This window comes from Ustilaginoidea virens, chromosome 1 (assembly GCF_000687475.1).
Source record: "Ustilaginoidea virens chromosome 1, complete sequence".
Taxonomy (NCBI): Eukaryota; Fungi; Ascomycota; class Sordariomycetes; order Hypocreales; family Clavicipitaceae; genus Ustilaginoidea; species Ustilaginoidea virens.
In genome coordinates, this window is record NC_057316.1 from 4,790,634 (window position 1) to 4,817,970 (window position 27,337).

The 27,337-nt window shown below is 53.5% G+C and overlaps 7 protein-coding genes across 7 annotated transcripts; 3 read left to right on the forward strand and 4 right to left on the reverse strand.

Moving 5' to 3' along the window:
* Positions 1-1,093: 1,093 nt before the first annotated feature.
* Positions 1,094-1,486, reverse strand: UV8b_01048 (uncharacterized protein; the record flags this gene model as incomplete). The annotated part of the gene is made up of 1 exon (XM_043138546.1): positions 1,094-1,486. One exon carries the CDS (start codon positions 1,484-1,486, stop codon positions 1,094-1,096), a length of 393 nt encoding a protein of 130 aa, XP_042994480.1.
* A 2,108-nt stretch (positions 1,487-3,594) lies between these two features.
* UV8b_01049 (uncharacterized protein) lies at positions 3,595-6,068 on the forward strand (the record flags this gene model as incomplete). Its single annotated transcript, XM_043138547.1, has 2 exons — positions 3,595-3,703; positions 3,769-6,068. The coding sequence occupies 2 exons, from the start codon at positions 3,595-3,597 to the stop codon at positions 6,066-6,068; spliced, it is 2,409 nt and encodes an 802-aa protein (XP_042994481.1).
* An 886-nt stretch (positions 6,069-6,954) lies between these two features.
* Positions 6,955-10,302, reverse strand: UV8b_01050 (uncharacterized protein; the record flags this gene model as incomplete). Its single annotated transcript, XM_043138548.1, has 6 exons — positions 6,955-7,158; positions 7,275-8,813; positions 9,104-9,289; positions 9,365-9,871; positions 9,975-10,029; positions 10,130-10,302. The coding sequence occupies 6 exons, from the start codon at positions 10,300-10,302 to the stop codon at positions 6,955-6,957; spliced, it is 2,664 nt and encodes an 887-aa protein (XP_042994482.1).
* A 3,356-nt stretch (positions 10,303-13,658) lies between these two features.
* UV8b_01051 (uncharacterized protein) lies at positions 13,659-15,956 on the forward strand (the record flags this gene model as incomplete). The annotated part of the gene is made up of 1 exon (XM_043138549.1): positions 13,659-15,956. One exon carries the CDS (start codon positions 13,659-13,661, stop codon positions 15,954-15,956), a length of 2,298 nt encoding a protein of 765 aa, XP_042994483.1.
* Positions 15,957-17,095: 1,139 nt separating this feature from the next.
* Positions 17,096-17,583, reverse strand: UV8b_01052 (uncharacterized protein; the record flags this gene model as incomplete). The annotated part of the gene is made up of 2 exons (XM_043138550.1): positions 17,096-17,233; positions 17,422-17,583. The coding sequence occupies 2 exons, from the start codon at positions 17,581-17,583 to the stop codon at positions 17,096-17,098; spliced, it is 300 nt and encodes a 99-aa protein (XP_042994484.1).
* A 779-nt stretch (positions 17,584-18,362) lies between these two features.
* Positions 18,363-19,319, forward strand: UV8b_01053 (uncharacterized protein; the record flags this gene model as incomplete). The annotated part of the gene is made up of 1 exon (XM_043138551.1): positions 18,363-19,319. One exon carries the CDS (start codon positions 18,363-18,365, stop codon positions 19,317-19,319), a length of 957 nt encoding a protein of 318 aa, XP_042994485.1.
* A 376-nt stretch (positions 19,320-19,695) lies between these two features.
* Positions 19,696-20,932, reverse strand: UV8b_01054 (uncharacterized protein; the record flags this gene model as incomplete). The annotated part of the gene is made up of 2 exons (XM_043138552.1): positions 19,696-20,787; positions 20,867-20,932. The coding sequence occupies 2 exons, from the start codon at positions 20,930-20,932 to the stop codon at positions 19,696-19,698; spliced, it is 1,158 nt and encodes a 385-aa protein (XP_042994486.1).
* Between the last annotated feature and the right edge of the window lie 6,405 nt (positions 20,933-27,337).

Consider the following 27,337-nt stretch of genomic DNA (forward strand, 5'->3'; position numbering starts at 1 on the left):
CCCTCTTGGCGGGGCCGAGCATGTGCCTGCGGGCTGGCAGCGCGTGCTTTGGAGACAAAGAGCAAGCAAGACTGGATCCATCAATATGGCTGCTTCCGGCTGCTTTCAGCCGCAAGTTTGTTGTTGTTTGTGTCTGGTTGTTTGTTGTTCGTCTGGTCCGTCCACTTTGCTTTCCGCCTTGCGTTTGGCAGTGTAAGGCAGTGTTTGGCAAAAGACTGGAGAGTTGGGAAGGTGCAGGCTGGGCCTGCCTGTGGGTTCGGGTACCTCGCTGCCGGAGCAGGGGATTGCGAGGCAGCAAGGCATCGAGGGGAGGGGGGAGGGCGCACCCCACCAGACTTGGCTTGGCGTCCACTTGCAGCTTCTACCAAGAGAGCAAAAACCCGAAGACGAAAAAAAAAAAAAAAAAAAAAAAAAAAAAGGGTTTGACAGAGCCAGCCACCAACCTCACAACCTCACCAACGGGAGCGTCGGCTCGCGACTGCACATGTGAACCTCTCCCCACCCCGAAAATCAAAACGCAGTACGGACTACATACCGTCATTTCAACTCATCAAGCTCGCGACAGGGTCCGGCGCCGCTAGTGCACCGTAGATCGCCAGCGTCTCGCTGGGTGGCCCGCGCTCTGACGGGACATTCGCACCTGTCCAATCACGCGGCGACTCCAAGAGACAAGCAGCGTGCTTCATCCATGGACAGGGGCCCCTGGAAGGCTGGACCGGCTCATGGGGATGGGGCGGAATCCAGAGATGGCCTACGGAGGGAGCACCGAGCACCGAGGGAGCACCGAGGGACAGTTCGACTGCCTGGTGCGCAGAACGGGAACGGAGCACAACCCTGACCGTTGTTGGCCCCTTGCCTGACCAGAAAAGTGGCTGGCAAACTGTCAGGTATGGGAACGCCCTGGAATCAAAAGGAATTCGCGGACTGCGGGACCACGGGCTGCTGACTACCGACTCGTCCAAGAGTGCAAACTTCTTTGCAGCTGACGCTAGGGACGAAAGTCGCCGAACCCAGATCACACCTGGCCGCTCTATCCGAAGAATCACGCATCTTTTCCCCCCTGCCGCGCCCTTCAGGTCGGGGATCATGGTGCTCATCTCACCCTATCGCTCGGTTCCGTTTCCAGCTCGGACGCGACTTTCAGCAGCGTCAAAGATGCAGTAAACCGTACGTTGCCGGCCGCCACAGCACGCGCGCCTATCCTCGCAAAAGCTTCTGATGTTCCTCGAATCGTCGCCTCGTCGCTTCGCGCGGCGGATGCGGCTCGGTTCTCGTGCTTGCTTCCGCTTGCAGCCAACGGCTTTGCACTCACGGCCCAAATGGCCAACGAACGGGTCGACTCCCCAGTCTCACTCAAGTGGGCAGTGGCCGTGGCCAGGGGGGCCGCCATCTTGATGAGCCCTGCCTGGCACAGCTGGGGCCGGCAATCGACAGCACATTGAAACTTTTTGGGGATTGCCACCAAGTGCTCCAGAGTCGGCTCCATTAGCACCCAGACCCTGGGCTCTGCTAGCTAGCTGGTGGTATGTCGCTGGGTTGCTAGCATTGACCAGATTGACTCGCTATGTCTCGTCCCTTTTGGCGGCCGCCCCTTCGGCTAGATGCAGCGCTATAGGGTCGAGCGATCGCAGCGCTCAATGCCAATGTCCAATCGTCTGGTCGTTCAATGGATGCCACCAGACATCAATTGCATCGTGCCATCCAACGGGCGAAGCGGGCAGGGGGGGTGACGCTGCAGCGGCCCCAGGGGTCCCCTCAGAAGACCACATGCAGGCAGGGCAGGCTCAAGTGCTGCCTTGCAGTCGAGTTGACCCAGCTGGACGAGACTTTTCATCCCTTAAATAAAGCCCCAGCGCCAGTGCCTGGTCTGGCTTACCCCAGAGGCCTATCGGATTGATGTCTCAATGCGATTGTTTACCTACGCTTTACTCTGTAGACCGCGGTCTGACTACGAAGCGGTTTTTCGAACACTGCCATTGCTTGCCGAAGCTGAAAACGACGCTCTGCCGAAGATGCTGTGTAGGCTATGTAGACGTAAGGCATGTAGAACTATCCTCCGTATCGCGGGTGTCGTTTCCTCGGCATCTTGCGATAGGCTGCAGCCTGCATTGCATGCCAGTCAAATGTACTATCCATACATTGTACTCTTTCGCCGCCGGTGTCAGGCTGGGGCACACCGCAATACCAATGACTGACGGACCTTGCCAACATGATTGATGGGCTACGGGGGGGGGGGGGGGGGGGGTTCAACAGGTTATACGGCGTTACCATGACGAAGCCAGTACGCACTTGCACGTACCCAGACTCGTCCCAATCATCTGTACTGGTAGATAACATTTGAACGTAGCGGGGCATGGCAGAAGTCTGGTACATACTCCGTACAGAGGGTACATACAGAGGGTGGGGCGGGGGTGGAGGCGGAGGAGGTGCCAGCGTGTGGGCAAAACGTCAAAAGTGGAGAGCCGCCAGCGGCTGGCTGCCCGAGTGGCGAAATTACCAACAGCAGCTCGGCTTCGTCTTGTTTTCAAACTTCCGACCTGCAACTTCCTTTGCAGCAGCGGAGAACTCGTACTCGTACTCGTACAGGCGGGCTGGTTCTTCAGCAGTCAGCTGCGTGCAACTGCGCGCACGACATGCTGCCTGGTGTGAGCTGAGCCGGCCTTGGGGGAATCTCCTCGCTCGGTCACCAAGTTGACGTCGAACGCCCCACGCCCCACGCCCCACGCCCCACGCCCCACGCCGTGGGCAGGAAGGAGGCTTCCGCCACGCCACGCCACGCCACGCCACGCCGCGCCCCGTTGTTTGAGAGTCCCAATAGCCAGCGCGAGCTCAACGAGCCATTTGGCGCCCCGCTGCGACCGCCAGGGGGCCCGCCGCTATTGCCATGCCAGCTGTTTGGAAATTGGGACAACCCCTCCCGTCCGCTTATTAGCTGCACGCTGCCCTGCACGTCGGCACTATGCGCACTAAGGAGGTACCTAAGGTACCTAGGTACCTATGCAAGCCCCAGCAAGGGAGAGGAAAGGAGTCTGGTCCAAGTCGGATCGGCGCAGGGGGTTGGCCTTGCGCCTGCCTGCCTGCCCGCCTCTCTGCTGCGCCTGGGATGTGCCTGGAATGTGCCTGCCATTGTCCTGCACCCTCACCTGCACCCTTCGGCATCACATTAGGTACCTAGGTACTTGGAGTCCGCATCTTGAGTCTACATCCGAGTCCACGTCCGAGTCAGTCCATAGCTGCCCGTCAGCCCTGGACATATATCTCACTTCCATCGCCCGCCAGCCGCCGACGCTGCCGACGCTGCCAGCCCGCGTTCCGCCAGCTTTTCCCTCCTTGGCCTATCGCCACATCGAACGCTTCTTCTTCAGGGCGGCGGAGTTTCTAGCCCTCTTCGTCGGCCCACAGATTCTAGAGGCCTTTCTTCTGTTTCACCATCTGTTGCTTGATTCGTATTGACCATCAGCCCTCAAGGACCCCTTAACCTAGTCCAGCTGGACCCCGGCGTCCATCTCCCAGCAGACATCTCGTCCCTCCTGCTCCCCCAGGGCCGTTGGACCAGTCAGTCTATGGCATCAAACCAACTTGCCCACCAAAGCGATGGGGCTCCTCGACCTCCTCAGTCGGAGATCCAGTACTTGTGACGGCCCTTACGACCGATCACTAAGCCTTCACCACGACGGTCGTCCCGTAGCGACATCGTCGACTGGTAAGTCTGCAATGCAAGCAGCGGCCGACGCTTCGGGAGTCTGCTGACCCAAACCCCGATGGCAGCTTTCCGAACGTCGCGCATTGAACGATGCCTCTCGCTCGAAAAGCTGCAAAACGCGGCAGATGGAGAAGTGGACGGCCATGGCAGTGGCCTCCAAGAATCAGTGTCGAAACGATGGTCTCTGCTAGACGCCCGACAAGCGCCAATGGCCCTTCGATCACATTCAAGTCTCAGTAATATACATCCGAGGACGCAGAAGGAAGCTCGTTCCCCGACAACCCATTCCTTCTCCCGTTTGAGTTCTAGCTTCAAGAGAGCGGCGCGAGCGCCTGCTCATATCGACCTCCTGGACGCCCAGGGTGGCATGAAACCGTTGGATTTTCGGTCCCGCGTTCAGGCTTCCGGTGTGAGAGACTATGGTGAAGACGTAGCGGAAAGGAACATGGGCGAGAACGGCGTCGACGTACAAAGCCCCGCTGCTCAAGACTTTTACCACAGACGACGGCGGGGTTTTGCACCAAGCCCCTCCATCACCAGCTCGTGCCCGCCAGCCGACCAGTCAAATTATGACGGCAGCACCTACGGCGGCAGCGACATGGGGGACACATCGTATACCGAGGACCTGGGCTTTGCCCCGAAACAGCTGTCAATGCTGTCTCCGGAGCCGAGGCGGGAAGTCAGCGGTGTTGTCGCCGGCCAGCCCCCTTCCCGTCGCACCCAGAGCTGGGATTCCAGGTGCATCATGTCTGCAGGCGGGCCGTCCCTGCATCGTAGAGGCTATTGTCGAGAATATGCTTGCCCAATCGACGAGAATGAGCGTCCGCAAAACCTGGGCCGTCGCTGGGACAGGGACCAGGCCCGGGGCCGTGGCTTCAAGTCCGGCCTCGCAGTCGACGTGTCAGCCTCCAACAATCTCCAGCACGATTCAACGCGCGGCGCTGCGCCGGCCAGGTCCATTTCTCCCCCGGTGGTGCCCAGGTACCGACACGGGAACAAAATAGCCACAATGCAAGAGCAAGGCGATCGCCAGAACACGGACTTTGGGCATGCGGACGTCTATGAACCGGAACATGCTGCATCAACGGGCCGTGGGCAAGAGACTGGACGCTCCCGGCAAACAGAACATCACCGGCATAGGAAACATGAGCAGAGGAATCACGATGCAAGAGCCGCATACGAGAGCGAGGACTCTGAATGCGACATGCCAATACCCAATGCCCCCCCTCGGCCCGCAAGGCCTCGGCCCGCACCCGTCGCTCCACCGTCGTACCATGCCGAGTGGCAGACAGCGGTGCGGCGAGCCGTCGAAGAGTCTTTGGCGCAGATGCCGTTGTCGGCCGATCTCAAGTTTCTGCTGGAGCTATCTCGAAGAGGTCTGTCCCTGCAGGACATGCCGCACAACGTCGGCCTGCAAAGTCCCGCTGCGCAACGAGGATCCGTCACATCCATGAGCACCCCGACAACGGATGTGTTTGACTACTCGAGCATCAGCGCTGGCCGGCCGCAGAGCCGACACACGGCGAGAACCTCGATCGATTCCTCGGTGAAGCTCGAGCTGCATCCCAGGGCCGATTATTGCAGCAGCCTGTCGAGGGAGACGGCCCTGGAAAGGGCCAACTGCACGTCCCCAACAATGTCGACCGTGGAGCACGACGCATCCTCATCATCACGGTCATTATCATCCCCCAGCCCCTCCGCGCCAACGGATACCAAACCCCAACCGAGCACGGCCGCCGACACTTCAGACCATGCTCGTGGGGGCCAAGCCATAATGGAAACAGACGACTGCGAGTGCCTCACCTCGGACTATTCCGATGCCGACTCGTTTGCCGAGAAGCGCCAGCAGCTTGCGAGCGACGGCGAGTCCCTGTTACTCAACGAGGGCAAATTTGGAGACATTAGCAACAGCTTGCCCGGCATCGTAAACATAGGCGCCGCCGCCGATTGCATGATTTGCAGAATTCTGGCTAATCTGCAAGGGGTTCCGCTGCCGACGGGACCCTGCAGCCACAACGGGAGAATGTCGAAGAAGCAGCGCCTGCAAGCGCTGGGATACGACTACGATTCCGACGAGAGCGAACAGGGCGAACAGGGCGACCAGGGCGACCAGGGGGGGCCAGGGGCAGCCAAGGAGACGGCCCCTCCTTGCAGCAGGAAGAAGAAGCTCATCAGCGGCAGCGGTGGAGGCCTGCGGCGGCTGAAGCTCGTGGACGACCGCATCGAGGAAGACAGCGAGGAAGAGCGCGACCCGGCCAAGAAGCTGCAGCAAGGGTCCGAACTGCGACGAAAGTCAGGCATGGGCCTCAGGATTCCCACGTCGCCTCTTGCCAGCGTCCATGGCAAGGTTGCGGGCAATGCCTAAGACGACGTTGGCTCCTTTCTGTCTTGTCTTTTTTGTTTTCTCCCCTTACTATTTTATTCCGACTTTTCTGGCTACATTTATATATATATATATCTATATATATATATATATATATCTTGCAAGATCCCCGACGACCAGAGCGGGGTGCGACGCTGGCGAGTCCCATCTTGTCGCAGCACAGCACCACCACCACCACCACTTTCCCGACTGCTCACGACGACGGGGTTCTGTTTCATCTTGTTCTATTTTTCCTTGCTTCATCTTACGACGGGGAGGACACGGGACTTTCCTTTCGCGAGCGGGCACGCCCCGGGACATGTATCAGGGAGAATTTGGCGAACACGTTGCGACTGGACTTGGCAGAAGCGATTTTGGACATATACCCAGCGTTCTTTTTTTGTAGGCCCGGCGCGGCGGGCCGCCGCAGCCTGTAGTAGCTGTAGTAGCCGCAGCCGCAGCTGGTAGAGAGAGGCAACGTCTGCTCGAACCGAGGTTTTGCTTCGAGTCGACACGACCGTAATGTAATGTTAGCATCTAAAGAAATGCCTAGCCGTCGCGCCGAGCCAGCCATGTGCATCGAGCAGGCTTTTACGTGTGACTGCCGTATTTCCCATGCCCCCCCCCCCCTTCAATCCCAGGGTGCCCATCGGCTGGCATTTCGCGGCGTGCCATTTCGGCAGTCTGGTCTGCACTGGGATAACCAAGATGAAAGTACAAATACTAGCTAGCTGCCGTGGATATGAGCCCGCAAGGGTACGTGTATACATAGTGTACATGTTGAAATCAGATTCCCTCCCATCTACCTGTAATCCAAATGCCTCGTTTCAACACACAACACAAAAAAAAAAAAAGGCGTTAGATTCATCGTGCACCACAACGCCCAACTCTACTGGCTGAACCGCTTCGGCATGGTCATGGCAAGTAGCTCGTCTACAAAGGCGGCCTCGTTGGCCAGCTCGGGCGCGACGGTTTCACCTGTTGCCGTGGCAGAGAAGGATTTCTCGGCCTGGCATCTGGAATCTGACCTGGGGACCAGCTGGATGAGCTCAGAGCCACTTTGCTGGGGGGGGTTGGTGTCTGCTTCTTTGGTCTGGAAAAGGAAAATCAGTAGCTCGCACGGACAAGGTGAGAGGGCCTCGAGACGAAAGGGGCCAAACGCGGGGCAAGAAAAACCAAGTGCAGACAAAGGGGCGAATTCTCAAGTACCTCTTGGAAGTTGATCGACACTTGCTTGGAAACCATGATGCCGCCGTAGACGTGAAGCTGCATGGGCGGGCTGTGAGCAGCATCGTTCGACGTGCCGTTTTGGTCGTCCGGATTCAATCCAGGGCTCAGGGCCGGGGGCTTGCAGGCATCCTCGATACTTGCTTCGTCACCGTGGCATAGTGAACTAAGCCTCGATGATGCCGTCCTTGATAGACCCTCTTGGCTTTTGGACGTGTCCAGGTAAGGATCCGTCTTGTGCCGTCTGTGGCTGCGAACTCTGTCGATAGTCTTGGTCAAGTAAGGACTAGAAGATGGGAGGTTTAGGCTGAACCTCGGAGGGACGACTGCCACTTCTGGCAAAGCTGTTGACGACATGTCGCGGTGAACCATGTGAGAAAACTCGACAATGTCCGAGGAGCTCTCGTAGGTAACCTGACGCATCTTGAACAGACTGAGGGCGGTAAACTCGCACTGAGAGGCAGTCAGGCTGGCGTGGATGGGCAAGACGAGCTGAAAGGCCATCAGCGTGCATCTAGATGCCGACTTGAGGTCCGAGGTGGTGTTGATGCGCGAGCAAGGTAGCTGGACGTTGTTTGGCAGCAAAGTGGCCTCGTTGAAGCACTCATCGCCGAGGAAGCTCTTGAGAGTGCAGAGGGCAGCTTTCAGCTGCCCGGCGAATTCCCGGGTTTCCAAAGTCGGCGATGAAGCACAGTGCTCCGACGCGGCAATGACCGAGTCAAGCGTCCGGCCGCCGAGAGATTGGACAAAGGCCGACTCAGCAGGGGACAGGGGGCCCTTGTTGGGCAGAGCAACGGCGGGGAGCAAGTTCTTGGCCGTCTTACGAACTAGGACGTCAAAGCCACCGCCACATCGGTCAAGACGAGCACGTACGGCAAAGATGCCGACGTGAAGGCCCGGGGAAAGCATGGTCGTCTTGCGACTCTGCTGGGCCATGTTGCGCAGCCGAGACTCCAGGTCGGGGGACTTGATGTGCATACTCGAGCGGACCGACCCGACAACGTGGTGGATTTCGGCAAAGCGAAAGCCGGCGGCCTCGAGCTTTTCGACCTCGCGCTTGCTTTCCACCTGGCGGATGAGGAACATGAGAGTGCCGCGGCCGTCCTCTTGAGCAGGGACGGCGCCTTTTTCGGCGGTGCTGTACGAGAGGAGCTTTTCCATGCTGCGGAGGCGCGAACGCTCAGACGACGGTGTGCCCTGCAACGACAAGGAGTGGCCCGTGACAAGGATTTCGTCCCAGAGGGTGCCTACGCCCTTGAGGGTCTCCTTGGTCTTGGCGGCGAGGGCGTCGGCGGCGATGCAGAAGAGTTCCTGTAGGATAATGTCGTAGTTTTCCACGAGGACGCCGTCTTCGCCGACGAGACGGACGCTTCCGCGGCCAGTAATGTTGGAGGCCTGGGAGAGGCGGGAGATGTGCAAGGCCATTCTGGGGAGCACCTTGGAGATGGTGGCCCAGTTGCGGGAGGCACGGAACATCCAGTGGAAGAGGGGGTGGCTGGTGGAGAAGATGTCATCGTGGGACTAGGGAGGGTGGCAGAGTTAGAAGGAGAAGAAGGAGACAAAGAGGAAGTAGAGAGGAAGCAAAGAGGAAGGAGAGGGGAAGCAAAGAGGAAGGAGAGGAGAGAGAAAGGGAAGGAGAGGGGAGCAAAGAGGAAGGAGAGGGGAAGCAAAGAGGAAGGAGAGGAGAGAGAAAGGGAAGGAGAGGGGAGCAAAGAGGAAGGAGAGGGAAGGAGACGGTAAGGGAATGTGGAAAAAGGAAATAGCGGCGAAAAAAAAAAAAAAAGGCCAAGAGGGCAGGGAAAGCGACGTACCTTGGGCCAATACGTGTCGGTCACCACCTCGCTGGGGAGGTAGCCGTCCTGGCTGACCATGATGCGGCCCTTTTCGTCAAACACGCCGGCCGCGACGACGACTTGCTGGGACTTGGTTGCGTAGTCCCGCCTCACCCAGGTGGAATAGGCCGCCAGAATCGTCAAGACGAAGCCGGCCGAAATGGCCTAGAAAGAAAAAACTAACGCCTGAGCAAGTCGCACGCGACGACACAGGGGAAAAGGGGGCAAACTGAAACTGACCAGGCAGATGACGACAATCATGGAGTCCTGTCTCGACACGCCGTGCTCGTCGGGCGACGCACTCAGCAGGCGGTACCGTGTGCCGACGGCGGCGCACCAATGCATCCCCGACACGGCGCCTGCAAGCCCCATGGCACATCCCGCCCTCTTCCACCAGGCATTGCTCCAGGTGTTCTCAAAGACAAAGAACAGCGTCAGGGCGGCGGTGCTGGCCAGCAGAGCGATGACGACGGACCCGAGAAGGAAGCCGAGGTTGTAGGAGACGGCGTAGTTGCTGATGGAGGCGTTGCCAAGGTAGTGCATGCCGCAGATGGCGCAGCCGGAGAGGATGCCCGCGATGACGATGCCGCCCCGTCGGACGCGGCCGTTGCTGCTGACGCCGAGAAAGGCCAGGACGAGGACCAGGATGGGAACGAGGAGGGACAGGACGGTTCGGGAGGCGGAGTAGGCGATTTGGAAGGCCGCCTGGCCGTCGAGCATGTAGATGGCCCGGTTGCCGATGAAGTGCTGACGCCGAGTTAGATGAGAATCGCAAGGCCCGACGCCACGAGTGAAGCCAAGAAATAAAGGGGAAATAAGAAGATGAAGAAAGAAAGAGGAAATCACACACCATGGACCAGATGGCGATGCCGCCCATAGCAATGGCTGCGCCAACCAGCAGCAATCTACCGGGAGATGTTGTTAGTCCTCGGCAACTTTAAACCCCCCTTCCCCCACCTCCTCCCCACGACGAGGTTGTGGACAGCTTGTGCATGGGCAACTTGCAAGTTATGATATCCGCGGTGCGAAGTCCTCCTCCTGATCAACTCGAGGGTTGTGCCCGTCCCAAACAGGCTGATGGTGTAGCTCAAGCACACGAATCCCGGGTGGAAGGTGTAGGGCACCAGCTCGCCGACATAGCTCTGCAGCAACTGCTCGATGTCTGGCGATGCCGCCATGGTTTCGAAATTGTCGTTTCGTCTCGAGACAAGCGCGTCATGACCTGGGCCAGGTTTCTTCTTGCTCGACTCCTGTCACCCAAGTGCTGTTGCAGGAGGGAAAGGACATCAAGTTCAAGTATAGCAGCAACAATGACTCCATAGCGTGGGAGTGACCAGGCTGGCCGCCAAGAACACATATTCCCCCTCCTCCCCCCTCCCGTCGTCTCCCGATACCGTGGGCCAGAGCCTGACAAGGCGCCCAAGGGGAAACTGCGCCGAAGGCACTATCGGGGGGAATCTAGGAGCCTGGGACCGATCAGACGGACTCGACTTTCTGTGCCACAGGCCGACCTTGCACAGTGCGCACCACTTGGCGCCGCTGTAAGCCCTGTCCTATGTACGCAGCTTGTGGAAGGGACTGGAAGCTCTCAATGTCTGGTGCCCTACCAGCTTCTTGGCGGGCGGTTGGAGTTGCCAAAGCAGCCTAGCTTTTTCGAATGCGGCCAAGGACGAGCTGCCGGTCGTTGCTGCTCTTGTTTGCCGGCAGTGCCATGGCCGAGGGATTGTTCTCTGCCGGGCTGCATGTTGGCGTTGCACTTTGCACGCATGCAGGGGAGGTATGTAGCTTGAGCGAAAGCGAGCCAATCGTCGTGCTTATCTGGTAGCTTTCAATCTAGACTTGTTGACGATCCAACACGGCTCCGACGCCACGACTCTGGCCCCGGCCAGCCAAGACCGCCGGCCTATGAGAGACGGATACGTACAAACTGCAGTGTACTCCGTACTCCGTACAGAGTACAAAGTCCAACGACCAGCTGGATTGCTCGCAAACTGGCTAACCAATTGCATCACCCTAGGTCCCGGCAACTTGGATTCATCATGCGCTTGCTTACCTACCTACATAGCAAGTGGCTTCGCAAACGGGGAGCCCACCAAACAAAGTCCCGACCAGTGCACCTGCACCACCATGACATGACAGGTCGTACGGACGAATGGGGCTTGACCTTTCTTGCGGACCTCCCTCGCTACTGGGAGGGTCCAGAGGCGCAAAGCATGGCAGCCATGTCGCGACCCCTTGGGGCACATCGACATGATGGCGTTTGTTACATAGGTCCTCCTATTGTTTGCGGATTGCCAAGTTGAGCCGTTTGGGGCAGCGGCTGGGTGGGACCGGGACCCGCGACCGAGCTGCTGCAGGCAATTTGTGGCAAATTGTGGGCAAACTGTTGGGCAAATCCGCGGGCCATGGGGCGCCCCACCGCCGATGCGGATGCTAGTTCTATCGCGACTGCCGACGATGGCTGCGCCGAGTCACGTACTCTGAACGGAGTGGTTTCCCTTTCGACTCGGTAGGTACATAGCCACTTGGCGCAGCGCCCCAGATGCACCTTCCTTGCGGCAAAAATGTGGCAAGTCGGGGCAAATCGTGGCAAATGGGCGAAGCGGCGCCTGCCTTGGCGCTGACGCTGGCAGCGAGAGACGGCCGTCCATCTTGCCCCCGCTTCACCTCGCCTCAACTACGACGTTCTCCTCGTGGCCACACCACAGACCAGTTCTCTGCCGTTTCTCTGCCGGTTCCAAACGTCGTCGTCGTCGTCGTCGTCGTTGTCTTTGTTCTTGTTGTTGTAGTTGTTCCGGGACGCACGACGGGGCCTTGGACGTCTCACACTGAAATAATTTCGTTAGCGGCCGCTATGACTTTTGGGCCTCGCGTCGCTAGTTTGCCTCGCGTCCCAGCTTGAGCGTCATCGGATTCGCTGCGGGCTGGTATCATGGTCGGCGACGATTTGTGCGATTTTGTGCCAAAACACACAGACCAGCCACGCGCGTAGCGGCTTGGCGGGCGAGCTTGACCAAGCCGGACGGAAGGCCTGCAGCTGAAACTTCGCCGTCATGAGAGGCCGGAGACCAAAATCGCCGGGCAGCCATCAGACGGTACATACGTGCAAGTGCAGACGCATCGCATCTACCGACCCCATATCGACAACGGAGCAGCAGAGGCAGGTTTCCGAGTCGGCAGACGAAACAAGAGAAACGGCGACGCCTAGCCACCGACGACACGTCCTGCAGCAAAGGACAATGAAGCAAGCAATGTCTGACTGTCACCATCACTAATGCCAGAGTGCCTGACGGCTTCATTTTACGCGCAGGCTCCGCGCGTCTTTGACTCTTGAGCTATGCTTGATAGTCTTGACTGGGGTCCCCCTCGGGTTCCTGGTTCCTGGTTCCTGGTCCCTGAAACCTTGGACCCGGACCTGGATTCGGCTCCTCGCGGCGGATGGACGGCAACGGGCACGCCGAATCTATTGACTGACGGGGCGTCCCTTGCGCTCGCAGCTTTTCGCCACGGTGCGTCGCGCAAGCTGCCCCTCTCGAGGCCGCGATTGGCGTAGCCGGACCCAACGACCCGGTTCCCATTTCCCTCGGGACCACCCCGCGCATCGTTATGGCGCGCTCGGCAGACAGGACAAGGCTATTTTCGGGCCTTGGTTGGTCCATTGTGTCTTGGGCTGGGCGAGCCTGCATGGTTCTCCCTGCTTTGCTCTGCTCTGCTTTTGCTTCACCTTGCTTTTTGTCAGCCATGAGAGCGAGCGACGAGCGACCAGACAGACCCCGGGCTTCCTTGGTCTGACGGTTGATCGGTAGCTCATCCTGTTGATTTGTGCAGACGCACGCGGCAAAGGGGGCGCGGAGGGGAATGCCGAGCAGTAAAGGTCCCCCGTCGTACTCTTGCTGCAACCTCTAGTGCCAGATAGTTCGGTCCATGACGTCCTTGCCAAGCCGACAAATGCTGAATCGTCCACGGATACAACTGGACAGACCATACAGTGGCAACCTTCATCGCCCAATCATTCCATGTTCTGGCAGCATTGACGACAACGGGCAAGGACTTGTAGCACCCGGCGCAAGCGGCAGGGTAGCAGCCGAAGCACCACTTTTCGTATCCCCATTCTCTCCCCCCAACTTTGAGACATGCCGCCGTTTCCGCTGACAAGTGCGACTTCTGTAGGCCCGGACTCTGCAGAAACCGGACTTGGTCTGCAAAGACCCAATTTCCCGGAACCCTGCTGCGCTGCTGCTGCCTCGGCCTCTGTGTGTGTCACTCGCCTTGCGCGATTCTCGGTTCTCGATTCTCGTTCCCAAACATGTATAGCTGACGAGGGGACTTTGCCCCTCTGCAAGGGCAGGCACGAAAAGTAAAAGGGCCCTGCATTCTTTTGCCTCTTTCCGGGACAGCAGCAGCAGCAACAAGCCCTCTCAGTCGACCCCCGTCCTAAAATCGGCCCGGCCCGGGACGTTTCATCACCCATCACCACCGCGCAGCGCAATTCAGACTCAAATCACCATCCATCGGCGCGGATCCAGAAGCAATCATGAAGATTCTCTTCTTCTGCACCGCCCACAACTCGCTGTCGCAGCGTCTCTACCTCGCCCTGACGCGGAACCAGCAACACTCCGTCACCGTTGAATATGCCTTGTCCGCCCAGCACATGCTGGAGGCGGCGCGTCTCGTCCAACCACATCTCGTCATCTGCCCGTTCCTGACATCCTTGGTGCCACAGCAGGTCTACGAGGCATTTCTCACCTTGATTGTGCATCCTGGGCCTCCTGGGGACGCCGGGCCCAGCGCCCTTGATTGGCTGCTCATGGGGGACGATGGATCCGAACAAGACAGCCAGAGGTTGCTTGCTGACAATGGCTTCAGCCCGGTCGGCAGGAGCCACTGGGGTGTGACGGTGCTGCAGGCCATCAAGGAGTTTGACGCCGGTCCCGTCTGGGCCTTTGAGCAGTTTGCCGTCGACATCGACGATGTGCGTCTGACAAAGTCGAGCTTGTATAGGGGCGCCGTCACGCAGGCCGCCATTGTGGCCACGCTTGCTGCCATTGAGCGAATCGAGGCAGCTGCCGATGGCGCCGATGGCGATGATGGCGATGATGGCGATGATGGCGCTTCTGCTGCTTCTGCTGCCTCTGCTGCCTCTGCTGCCTCTGTTGCGCTGCAAACGCTTGGCGCTCCAATTTCGCCTCCTGCTACCCCTACCCACAATCGGTTTTGTCCTCGGCCGTCCTCGCCTGGTAAGAAGCAGCGACGAGGGCCCGTCTCTCCAGGTCTTGTTGCTCGGGAAGAATACGCCGAGCTCTCTGTTACCACTTCGCAACCCTTTCTCGGCGGCGAAACCCACCACAGGCCCCTGCTAAGGGCTAACCAGCGAGACTTTGACGTCACGACGCACGCGGCCTCCGCCATCTCTCGAAGAATCCGTAGTGCCGATTCCCAGCCGGGCTGCCTGAGTGGTCTGTTCGGTCCGAAGTTGTATCTCTACGGAGGCATCGTCGAGAATCCTACCCTGCTCTCCTGCGTCGCTTCCCCGGCACCGCCTGGTAGTATTATAGCCGTGCGAGACGAAGCAGTCTGCGTCGCCACGTGTGACGAGAAGGGCATATGGATCACTCACATCCGCCAGATCAAGGGCAAGCGTGATCCTGCCCTGTGGCCCAAAGTCCCGGCCGCGTCTGGCCTGCAGAAACTGGGACTTCTCGACGCCGGGGCACCCTGGTGCTCATCCCGGTCAGTCCTCCCACCGACCTTCTCGGGCCAGTGGTCGAGGTCGTACCACAGCACCTTTCAGGAAATCCATGTGGATTTCGCCACAGAGGGCAACAAGCGCTTCGCGTATCTCTACTTTGACTTTTACAACGGCGCCATGAGCACGAGTCAATGTCGGAGGATGGTGCAATGCCTAGATTACATCCTGGCAAATGCCGCCGACTCGCACGAGAGCTTGCCCCTCGCCGCCGTTGTGCTCATGGGCGGCGACTCGTACTTTAGCAATGGGATCCATCTCAACGTCATTGAGGCGGCCGCCGACCCGGCCCTTGAGTCATGGTACAACATCAACGCCATCAACGACGTGGTCGAGAAGGTGCTGCGGGACTTTCCCTCGCGCAACATCACCTCTGTGGCGGCCATGCGCGGCAACTGCGCGGCCGGGGGCGTGGCCCTCGCAGCAGCCTGCGTCGTGGTCCTCGCAGGACCAGACGTGGTGCTGAACCCTGCGTACAGAGCGCTGGGCTTGTACGGATCCGAGTTCCACAGCCTCAGCTACCCCGGCCGGTGCGGCGTCGAGGGCGCAACCCAGATACTGCGATCCATGACGCCCCTGAGCGCGCACGACGCCCGCGACATGGGCCTGGTCGACCGCGTCCTGCCCGCCACCCAGCCGCTGCACATTGCCGTGCGGGCACACGTACAGGACATGTTTGCATCGCCGGATGCGGCGCGCGGCCTCGGCGCGTGGAAGCAAAAGGCAGCCTTGTCCCCAGCAAGCCTGGCCCACGCCCGCGCAGCCGAGCTGGCCCAAATGTCAATGGACTTTTGGTCCGCCCGCTCTGAGCGCTACCACTCTCGTCGGAGCAATTTTGTCCGCAAATGCAGGCCTGTCGCGACGCCTCTCCGGTTTGCTGCCCACAGAAGAGCCGAGGGCATGTTGGACGAAGAGGAGCGCGATGAGTTTGACTCGGTAACGTGCTTTGTCGACAGGTCGCAAAGGGAGTTGAAGAGGCAGCTTTCCAACGGGATGATGCGTCTTCTGAAAGATTTTTCCAGTGGTGCGAGCGAGCCTGCGTCGGCGCCCGCTGCGCCGCCTATATTTTCGTGCTATTACGCTTAGCCAGCCTTTGGACTTTGCGTGTGTGTTGCTTGCCTCCCCTTGGTGATTTCTCATTTCATCTCTCTTTTCGTCGGGTTGCGTTTGCTTTCTTTTGTTGGTGTCATTCAACAACCTCTGCTTCCATGTAGTTAGATCGATGGATGGACTTTTCTTTACCAGACGAATACCGCCCCCTTTGTTCACTGTTCAAATCGAGCTCGGGACGACTCATTCCCCCAGTTTCAATAATATCTGTGTGTATATGATGATGGGCTAGGATGCGGCGTGGCTCTGTAGACCAAAGATTGTTGCCACCAGCTTCATCCGCCTGGCTCCGCGATACTCAATCGCTGAACGAGCCATGCATGACTTTTAAGGCCGTGCAGCTGAATCCGAGTTCTGGCCGACCTAGTTGACCGACGCAGCTGTCTGTTTCCCCGCGCTGCTTGGCCTCCCAACGTCGAGTACATTTAAAATGTGTGTTTCTTTTTTATCAAAGCGTAGGTGGAATTCCGCATAACCATGATGGATGCATGCATCAATGTGTTGGTTGAGGCTTTTTGACTTGGCAGCTGGCAAGGCTTGGCTTGGCACTCGAACCGTTCAATGTTTGAAGCCGGCAGCTACTCTGTACAGTACATAGGTGCAGCTTGGCAGTGGGAGTGGGGCCAATGCGACGCAGGTAGGGCTGGCAGGTCTGAATCATCACTGCATATGTAAATACTGCGCACAAACAAGCATGGACACCAGAACCGTTGTGGTGCAAGGCAAAGGCGGCCCCAGGTTCTTTCAAGTGCAGTCTGGTCAACGTGTGTGGCAATTGATGCAACCTGGGCGCCGTCAGCTCTCCGCCACGGGCGGGCAGAAACCGTCGATCCAAACATGCCGGCTGGGCAGGGTTACATGCGCACGCATACCAGAATGCCTGGCAATGTGCAAGCTCCATCTCTTTCTAGGCGCCGCGCTGTTTTGAAGCATCAACTTCTTCATGCGCTGCTTCCGACAAGTTGGGCACGAAAGCGCTCGCACGGAGCCCCCCAACGCTCAAATGGGTCTTTACGTACAAGACCAACGAGGAGTGCTGTCTGACGAGTGCAAGGCACGAATCTGAAAATTGGTGAGCTACAGGAAAGCTCTTACCATCGAATGAGCATAGGCAGCTACTGTTTGCGGCGCACGCATTCAGAGTATAACCAGCGCCACAGCTCCCAAGTTTCCTCATCCCGAAGACGGCATTCGGTCAAAAGGTTCTTTGGACAGGCTTTTCCCGCGATTCCTCTCGGGGATATCCGAGACGCCTATGCAACTCAGTCAGCAAGCCCTCATTAAAAAAAAGCATGCTAAAGTAAACAGTGTAATAAAAAATTGCTATCAGCCGTAGCAGTAGAATCACCGAAGAAAAATCTCATTCCCGTCTTGAAACATATTTTTGTAATTGCGTATCATCAGAAGCGAGGGGTGCAAAACGGCAAGGGGATCAACTTGCCTTTCCGCAGTTTCCTTCCCTCCCGCCGCCCGGCTCGGAAAGGCTGCCTTGCTCATCGGGTGGCATGGCCTGGCGCTCCTCCGACGGAGAAGGGCAAAGGGCATCACGGCTCTGCAGCAGCAGATACGATTCCGCGAGCGGCGAGCAGGGCGTGCAGAGCATTTGTCCTGGCGCGAAGCCGCAACCAAACGGCACAGCATAGTGGCTTGTAAGGTGCAGGTTTGAAGTGACGTTCAGCGTGGATACAAGCCTGGAAGGGTCTGCTGATACGACTCGAAGCAGGCACGACACCAGCAGCCTTGTGCGGAACGAGGGCTACGGCACCCCCATCGTTTGGTAGATTCCGGGTAAAAGACGACGGAATCAGCACGGCGGCATTTCTTTCGCTGGCCGCGGCGGCCCCTGGCGATGAGGACGGGACAACTAAAAAGGTTGGTTGGGGACGGGATGCCGCGGGTTCGCGGTGGACACCACCGTGCTACTGATAATTCGCGTTGGCGGTCCCTGCGACGGTAGTCTGGTCCGCTGCTTCGGCGAGGGATCCCATCTTGTTGATGCTCGCGTTCTCACGTTCTCGCGGAGAAGGACGAAGCTGCTTGCACGAGAACAACATGGAAGGGTTTTTTTTTTTTCAGATCTGTCGATGGCAAGAGCGGATGAGAAACTCGCCTGTGGGGGGGCGGGGACGGGGGCGGCACCGGAACAACTATGGAGCGGTTGGCGGGCCAGTGCGAGGTGAGTGCCGTCTTATCGATAGGCAGCTGGTGCTACTCCGTACGTCGTCGTCAGCAGTAAGCTCCAAGCAACAGACGTGACGGCTCCTCCCATCGATGGCATCATTCATCATCACCTAATGCCCGTGCCGTAACTCGAACCCTCCCAGCTTGACGCAAGGCTTCCCGCTCCGCCCCGCCCCCCCCCTAACCGTCACACCCGCCATCATGCGCGCCTCACTCGTGGCCCTCGGCTCCTCCCTCGCCGCCACCTGCGCCCGGCCCCAAGACAGCGACAACCCGCTCCCCCTCGTCATCTGGCACGGGCTGGGCGACGCCGCCAGCAGCGAGGGCCTCGCCGAAATCTCCCAGCTGGCCGACGCCGTCGCGCCCGGCATCTTCGTGCACGTGGTCAACCCCACCGCCGGCGGCGGCGACGACAGAACCGCCACCCTGTTCGGCAACGTGTCCGCCCAGGTCGAGGCCGTGTGCGCCCAGCTCGCCCGCCACCCGGTCCTCTCCACGGCGCCCGCCATCGACGCCGTCGGCTTCTCCCAGGGCGGCCAGTTCCTCCGCGGCTACGTCGAGCGCTGCAACTCGCCCCGCGTGCGCAACCTCATCACCTTTGGCAGCCAGCACGGCGGCATCACCCGCTTCCGCGAGTGCGGCCCCGCCGACTACCTCTGCCGGGCGGCCATGGCGCTCCTGCGCTTCAACGTCTGGAGCAGCTTCGTGCAGAGCCGCCTCGTCCCCGCCCAGTACTACCGGCCCGCCGACGCGGCCGAGCTCCAGGACTACCTCGACGGCTCGGCCTACCTCGCCGACGTCAACAACGAGCGCCAACTCAAGAACGAGGCCTACGGGAAGAACCTGGCCAGCCTGGACCACTTTGTCATGTACCTGTTTGAGAATGACACAGTCTCCATCCCCAAGGAGTCGTCTTGGTTTGGCGAGGTGAGCGGCGACGGCCGCTACACTCCCTTGAGGGAGCGCGCCATGTACAAGGAGGATTGGCTGGGTCTCAGGGCGCTCGATAAAAAGGGCGGGTTGAAGTTTCGGTCTGTCGCGGGCGAGCACATGCACATTCCGAAGCAGGTGTTGAATGATACGCTGAGCGAGTTTTTAGGCGTGTACAAGGGGAAGAGGACGGGGGGTCTGGCCGGCTTTGAGAGTGGCGAGTTGTAATTTCACTGTTGTATGTTGTATGTTGTATGTTGTCTTTTTTTTCTTTTTTTCCTTTTTTCCTCTTTTTCTGGGTCTTGAGAGCGGGCTTGCAAATGGGCAATTGTATGGAAGTCGGTAGATGCACCACCACTGCCAGGTGGTCCGGATGTTTTGCACCTTTTTTATAATCGAGAATAAAAAACGGAAGAAAAAAAGAAAACCGGCCAGCTAGTGCAGTTGTTACTAGACAGCTATCAAGCGACCAATATGTACCCAGTTTTCAACGCCCCAACGCCAGAGCCACAACGACTTGGATGCAACCAGCGTCCTTGGACATTCCCTGCCCACCCCCTCCACCGTTTCTCCATCAAGATCCTCGTGCATTGACGTCCCATACTCAATCCATGGCCTTTTTCGCAGCAGCCTTTTGCTTCTTCAGTTTGGCCTTGCGCTCAGCAATCTGCTTCTCCAGCTTGTCGTCGTTGCTCTCGGCAACAGCCTCTGCCTTTTTGGCCTTCTTTTTGGGAGCCGCAGCAGCAGCAGCATCGGCAGCAGCAGCATCGGCATCGGCCGCGTCACCCAACGATTTGCGCTTCTTGCCCACGTTGGCCTTTTCAGCCCCGTCTTGGACCGCGTCTGGCACCACGTCTTGCTCGTCCAGCCAGAGCTCGTCAGTCAGCCAGATGGGCAGCGCGGCGGTTTCCGGGCCCTTGATATAGATGCTGCGGACGTTGCGCCACTTCTGGGGCACCCACTTGCCCACCAGGCCCGTGGCGACGGCGTCGACGTTGTCGGCGATTTGCTCGGGCGTCCAGCTGGCGTACCCGACCCGGATGGCGGTGTTGGTGGTCGGCGACAGGCTGACGAGGGCGGAGCTCAGCGCCCTTTCAATCTCCCTGGCAATGTCGGCGGGCGTGCCGGCGTTGACGGCGTCCCCAGGGCCCTTGGCCTCGCGCTTGACTCGCTTGCCGTCCACGCGGGGACGCTTGGCCGAGAGGACGACCGGGATGGGCCGCTTCGCCGTCGTCTTGTAAAAGGTCTTGCCGAGGACCTTGGGCAGGCGGGTGATGATCCTGTCGTCGGCGAGGAAGATGTCGTGCTCGGAGAAGAGCTTGCGCTGCGCGTCGTACTGGCCGTACTTTGCCTTGAGCTTGCCAAAGTCGATGACGCGGGTGATGCGCTTGGCCAGACCGGCGGGGAAGTCGGCGGAGCCGATGATGTTCTTGTAGGCGCGCTGGGGGTCGGCGGTGATGGCGCAGATGGTGCTGGTCTGGTCGGCGTGGAGCGAGTGGGGGACGGGGATCTTGCCGGGCTGGAGGCGGGCCTTGTCGGCAATGTGTCGCTTAGTGGTGAGGGTGAGCCAGACGGGGGAGTCGTCGCCGTCGCCGTCCTGGGCGTCGTCCAGGAGGTTGCGCTTGGTGGCCTCTTGGGCTTTTTGCTTGGCGGCCTTGCGGATGTGTGCTAGAAGAGCCTTGGAGGCTTTCAAGGTCTTGGGGAGGGGGGGCGCAAATGTCAGCAGGGAGATGCATGCGAAGGGGGGGGGGTGTGATTCGGTTCGGTGGTTTTACCTGGTCGGGATCAATGGACGCCACGGCATTAGGCGCAGAGGCAACGACTTGTTTTGACGGCGCCATGGTGTTTATTTTTTTTTTTTGTGCCTTTGGGTGGTGAGAAGGTTGCAAAGGAGCAAGAGAAAACAGGCGGGTTTTGGTGGTTGGCAAGGATCTGGGCACTTTTCAGGCGGTGGTGGGGGGCAAAAAAAAATTGTTGGTCAGGGCGGCACCGGCGGCGGACGAGATCCATTTCGCCGGTCCGGTCCGGCACCGGCGGCTCCACATTGACGTGCGCCGTGTGAATGCAAGGAAGGAGAACGAGAACAGTAAGAAAGAAAAAATAAAAAAAAAAATAAAAATAAAAATAACCAGAAAATGTAGGGTGGGTCATTTGCGAGACTGGGGACTGGTTGTCAGAGGGAAATTGGCTGTCTGTAATGTGGATATCGGTCATATCCAAGGGTGGATATGCCGAGTTCTCCCTGGATCAGTAAGCCTTTAGGGGTACCCCCTATCCCACTATAAATAGCTGGGAACACAAGTCTCTTAGAGAGGACTTAGTTCCTTTAATCAAGCATTATCGCATTTTCCCTATGTATTCTAATATGGTAGCAATTGTGTAAATATCACAACAAAAACCTCATTTTTATCCCTTACCTTATGGCCCAGCCTTAAGATCAACTGTTATCTTTATTTTGCTATAAAAGCCACTATTTTCCGGATCCTATTTGAGCAAGCTCCGGGTTCCCCATTAAATCCGTCAAAAGCCTTATTGCTGATATACTCGTGTGGCCTTATTAATTAAAAAAGGAGGCGATTTAGGAGGAAAGTAGCGATATTTCCTTTAAAAGTAACCAACCGATATCTTAACCGCTATTTTCGTCAGATCAATTCGTGCCCTAAATATCGTTATTAGCGAAAATGGGTACTATTACTAATAATAGCTCTAAACTAGCAGTCAGGCTGATATCCCAATATAATTGGGATATCTAGTATGATTATATTTAAAAGCGTGCTTTAGAAGATGATATTTGGATATTTATTGACCCTAAGGGCTCGGCGATACTAAATATGCCTCTTCTGCCGGCGTAGGAATTAGATGAACCTATCTATTCTACGCAGGTATTAGCATTAACACCTATATCGGCAGTAACAGCCGATTTATTAATAGAAGCTATAGATCGTGCCCCTTCTGCAAATACTAAAGCTGTATCGGCAGCTAGGGCATTATCGGTAGTATTAATGGTGAGAATAAGAATAATCCGGCCGCAGTAAGTCGAGAATATTAAAGAAAACCACCACTTTAAGCCGATATAACGCCCTAGTGGTATTAGTACTATAGAATAGATGAAACAAGCCAATATTTAGTATAACTTTCAGAACAACCATTATACGATATTTAGTCGGAATCTTTAAGTATATATAGTATGGTTTAAATTAATACTGAGCCTTAGCTATAAGATATTAGTAGCAGGCGATTGGAACATTTAAGGAAAAATTTAACGCCTAATAGAATGTATGCGACCGGTTTAGCTTATTATCTGGGAATACCTTAAAGAAAAATTCAAATAGGCTATACGATATAACCTTGGAAGATATAATATAGAGGAATAGTTTAATAAAATCTCTATATTATATAAGCGATTAATGCAAATAGACTTAATCCTTATTAATAGGAATACGCCTACTAAATAGCTAGCAGAAGCTCTTTATTAAAAGTATCCTACCTTTAAGGAAAAAATCCTCAATCGAATAGTAAAAGCATAGGAATAGAATAAATATCTCGATTTTCTAACGACCGTTAAATATATTTAGTAGAAATAGGAGCTAGAAGAGAAGGGGAAGGTTAGTAGTAGTCATATAGCATTTATAACTAATAATACTAAACCTTCGTTATAAGCCGCTTCTAGCGATACTTTAGCTTTATCTTCAGTAGAGAAAAAGACCTATAAATACTATAGCAAGCCCTATATAGTAAAGGGGCCTTATTACAAGAATTATTAGATATTAACTCCATTAATAGCTCTAAACCACTTAAAAGATAGGATTAGCAAGAAAAGCTAGGAAGCTATATATAAAAAGATGAAAAAGGAATCCAAAAAGGTATAAGATGCATTTAAAGCCTTTTAAAATAAACACAAAGGCAAAGGCAAAGGCAAAAGTAATAATAATAATAATAAGGAAGAAGATAGATCAATAGAGAAAGAAAAGGAAGATAAAGTATTTATAATATCTATTCTTTCTATAAGAACTTACCTAAATAATTTAGGCCTTTTAAAGTCTCGTATTATACTCAATAGTAGCGCTTTAACGTACGTTTTTAACAATATAAAGTAGTTTACTAATATTAAGTATAATATTAATAAGCACCTCGTTCGTAATGCTTATAATAATATTTCAAAAGTCCTCGGTATTAGCTCTATTCGAATTATATTATAGGATAGAAGGGCTATTACTTTTACCGATATTCTATATAATCCGATAATTATAGCGAATCTTCTCGCCGTAAAAAAGATAAAAAATAAAGGATTATTTTAGAATAATAAAATCGACGAGATTTACCTATGAAAAAATAGTTAATAAGAAGTAATCTTTTAAATTTCTTAGGTGGATAAGAGGCCCTATATCCTCTACTAAAGTGGTAGAAACGATATGCCTATAGATGAATTCATTATAAGGGCTTAAAATAAAGCCTTAATCGTTAACGAAGCCTATTTAGCTCGAGGAGATAGCCACTAGCCTAAAACTTTAATAAAAACGCTTTATACTATCTAGCATACGCGTTTTAAATACCTAGGTCGGGATTCGATAGATTATATCTTTAAGGATATATTGTAGATGCCTAAGGAAAAAAAAGCTTTGAATTATAAGGTTTATAGCAGTATGAAAATCGTAAAGTAGATATTACGGTCATCTTATAAGCTCTTAATGCCTTAGGAACCCTTTAAAATAGTCTCTTTCGATCTATTTCCATAAGCTACTACTTTTAATAGTGATAAATATATAGCGTTATTCACCTGCCGATTTATAGGAATAAAGTGCATTTTCATAATATCTAGAAAGACTGACCTACCTAAATATTAGCTAATCTTCGAGAATTAAGTTTTACACCTATACGATATAGTAATCGCGATAGTCATCTCTAATAATAAAACGGCATTTTAGATTAGCAATAGTTGGGAAGAAGCTAAGCGGAAAGGTATCGTAATTCGAAATTCGAGCCCTAATTATTAATATTAGAACGGTTATACTTGTTAAAATCCTATAGTAGCCTACTAGGCTGCTGGCCTAATGCCCTATTGGTCTACTAACCTTCTGGCCCTTATACCGTCTCTTAGACTTACGGTATTCTTACCAACCCAGGCCTTTGCCTTTTACCTTAAGGATTTTCAGTGGATTATTTACTGTATATCAAGTAAGGTAGGCCTTGTTGAAAAGGTGTGGCATTGCTAAATTAGCGTGGTTGCCTACTAGCGTGGTGGCGGCCTACTAGCGTGGTGTGGCATTGCTAAATTAGCGTGGTGGCCTACTAGCGTGGTGGCTAGTCCACTAGTGTGGTGGTTAGTCACTAGCGTGGTGGCTAGTTACTAGTACGGTGACTAATTACTAGTGCGGTGGTTAGGGTGGTTGGAAAGGCCGGATATAGTGGGGCTGCTGACGTATCATATACGTGGCATAGTGAGCATTACGGGGAGCTATCTTACTGGCTACCCTGAATGCCTGGGCCCACCCCTCCTTCGTGTATATATAGGATAGCTTTCCCCCTTCTTTTTAGACAGTTGAAGGGTAGCACAATCGAGTCTGTTAATGCACTACATGCCTCTTAACTTCTTACCTTCCCTGCGTTTTCTGGTTATCTTATATTTGCCTTGCCTTTACACTTGCCTTGCTTTATAGCACTTGTATAGTTTTAGGACTTAGTGAAAAATCTAGTATTTATACTAAGATTAGTTCACAGGTCGCAGACAGTCTTGTGCCATCTAGCTAGCTAGTAAGGCTCTGCTTTTATAGTAACCTTGAGAATTGCAATAATACTAAATATTCTAGGGGGGTATTAAAGACGAAGATAGCCCTTCTTAATATATAAGCAGGCTTTCCTAAGGAGTTATAGCCCGTTATAGCCGAAGTAGCAGTATATTTACTAAATTGAAGCCTTAAGAAATCGGAAAGACCTCATAATAACTAGAAGTCACCTCTTTAAATGCTTTAACTTTAGCTCTATAATAATAAGCCCGCCTAGAAATACCTACCGGCAGATATTCGTCTATAAATTTACTACCTCTACGCCTATAGATATAAAGCTTTCGTAATAACTCGCGATAGGATATTATAGAAAGGTCTGAAGCTTAATTAAAGAGCTTACATCGGGTATTTAGTAGGCTATATCTCGACTACTTAGTACCTAATTTAGGTGCCTTTGTTGAAAAGAAGCTATTAGTTTAATTCTAGCTATATTATATTCGATAAGACCATTTTTTATTAAGATGAACGCTACTTACCGATTTCTAAATAATAGAAAGAGGCTCTAAATAGCCTCATCGGTAATATTAAAGAAATACCTATTATTGACGACTTTAAACTTATATCATCTAGGAATTCAATTAAAAATATTTTTACTAACGATCCTATTGTTAAATAGGCACTAAAGGCACAAAATGAAGCTACTAATGATACCCCTTAACTAATGGAAATTGATCTTAAGGTTATAAACTACCCCGAAGAAGCTATCGCTTAAGCGATACTGCTATCCCCACTATTTTCGCCTAAGCCTAATGATAAACTCGAACCGATTACTCCCTTCGATAATATATTCTTTATAAAGCTTAAAGGAAATACTCACAATATATTCGCAGCTTTAATTACGAAGCCTTTAGCTATAATAGAGGCACTATATATTACGAATATGCCTAAAGAGCCGGCAATATAGAGGGAGCTTAGAAAGCACCCTAAGCGTAAGGAATTTATTACTACTGCAAAAGAAGAATATTCGAAAGTTATAAATAGGGAGATTAGGTGCATTATTTAATAAAATAATTCATCTATCGACCCTTGGATTAAGCTATTAGACCTAAAATAGGTATTTGCCTATAAATAGGACTAAGATAGGTATCTCACCGGTTATAAAGCACGATTATATATTTACAGTAATTAATAACCCTATAATTTTCGTGATACCTAAGTAGTAGCGCTTACAGCACGTATATTTCGGCTTCTTATAGCATTAATATGCTTCTTTAACCTAGAAACGCACCAATATAACTTCGTTACGGCCTTTCTTAATGCACTACTTAATAAGACTATCTATTGCAAATAACCCGATGGATTCTACAATAGTTTTATATTCATTAGGTTATTATATGCCCTATATAGGCTTCGAAGGTCTCCACTACTATAGTTTAAAGAGTTATCACAATTCCTATTACAATAAGGCTTCAAATAGGTCTATAAGGACCCCTATATCTTCATCAATAGCTTCCTTATTATATTCTTCTATATTAATAACCTAGTTATACTTTATTATAAGTTATAGATAGAGGCATTCGAATCGTTCTATACAGCATTAATAGCGGCATTTAAGATTAAAGATCTCGGCGAGCTATAGTGGTTCCTAGCAATTAAGGTTATTCGTAACCGCACGGCCGGAAAGTTATAGCTTATATAGAAGGCTTACTTCGATAAGCTAGCGATAAAATATAACCTTACTGCGTTTAATAATGCTAAAGACCGCCTTCTAAAGCACCCGCTGCATACTGTAAGACTTAAGGCATTTGATGGGATAGCTAAACCATATAATACGAAGCGATACTAATTAATAATAGGCTTATTAGTATATCCGATCATGATTATAAGGCCTAAACTAGGCTATATTGGATTACAGCTATTAAGATTCCTTTAAAATCTAGGTCTAGACTATTTATAAGCCGCAAGGAAGGCACTTAACTACGGCTATACGTGGAAGAATACCGCGATAGAATTCCAGGCTAATATAGTAGAAATAGAGGCATTTTCTAATGCTTTTTATGCCGACGATATTACGACGCGACGAAGCAGTTAGGGCTATATAATTAAACTCTTTAGCGGCCCGATTATATATAAATCGGGTCAATAGGATACTATTACAATATCGTCAATAGAGGTAGAGCTTCTTACGATATCTTATATGGTAAAAAAGGTTATCGCCTTTAAGAGATTATACGAGGAAGTTAGGCTCTAATTATATGCCGATATCCCTATAATTTAATACGATAATATCCAGACTATTCGCCTATTGAAGGAGGAATTCTTTAAGCTTATGACACGGCTTTATTACGTAGATATTTATTATTATTAGCTATATTAGGAGGTTTAGAAAGGAACGATCGATATTATATAGGTTCTAATGGGCAATATAGTCGCTAACGGTTTTATAAAGCCTCTAATAGGCTAGAAATTTGAAATCTTCCGCCGGCAATTTGGGCTCGTTATTTTGAAGGGATCCTACGACGC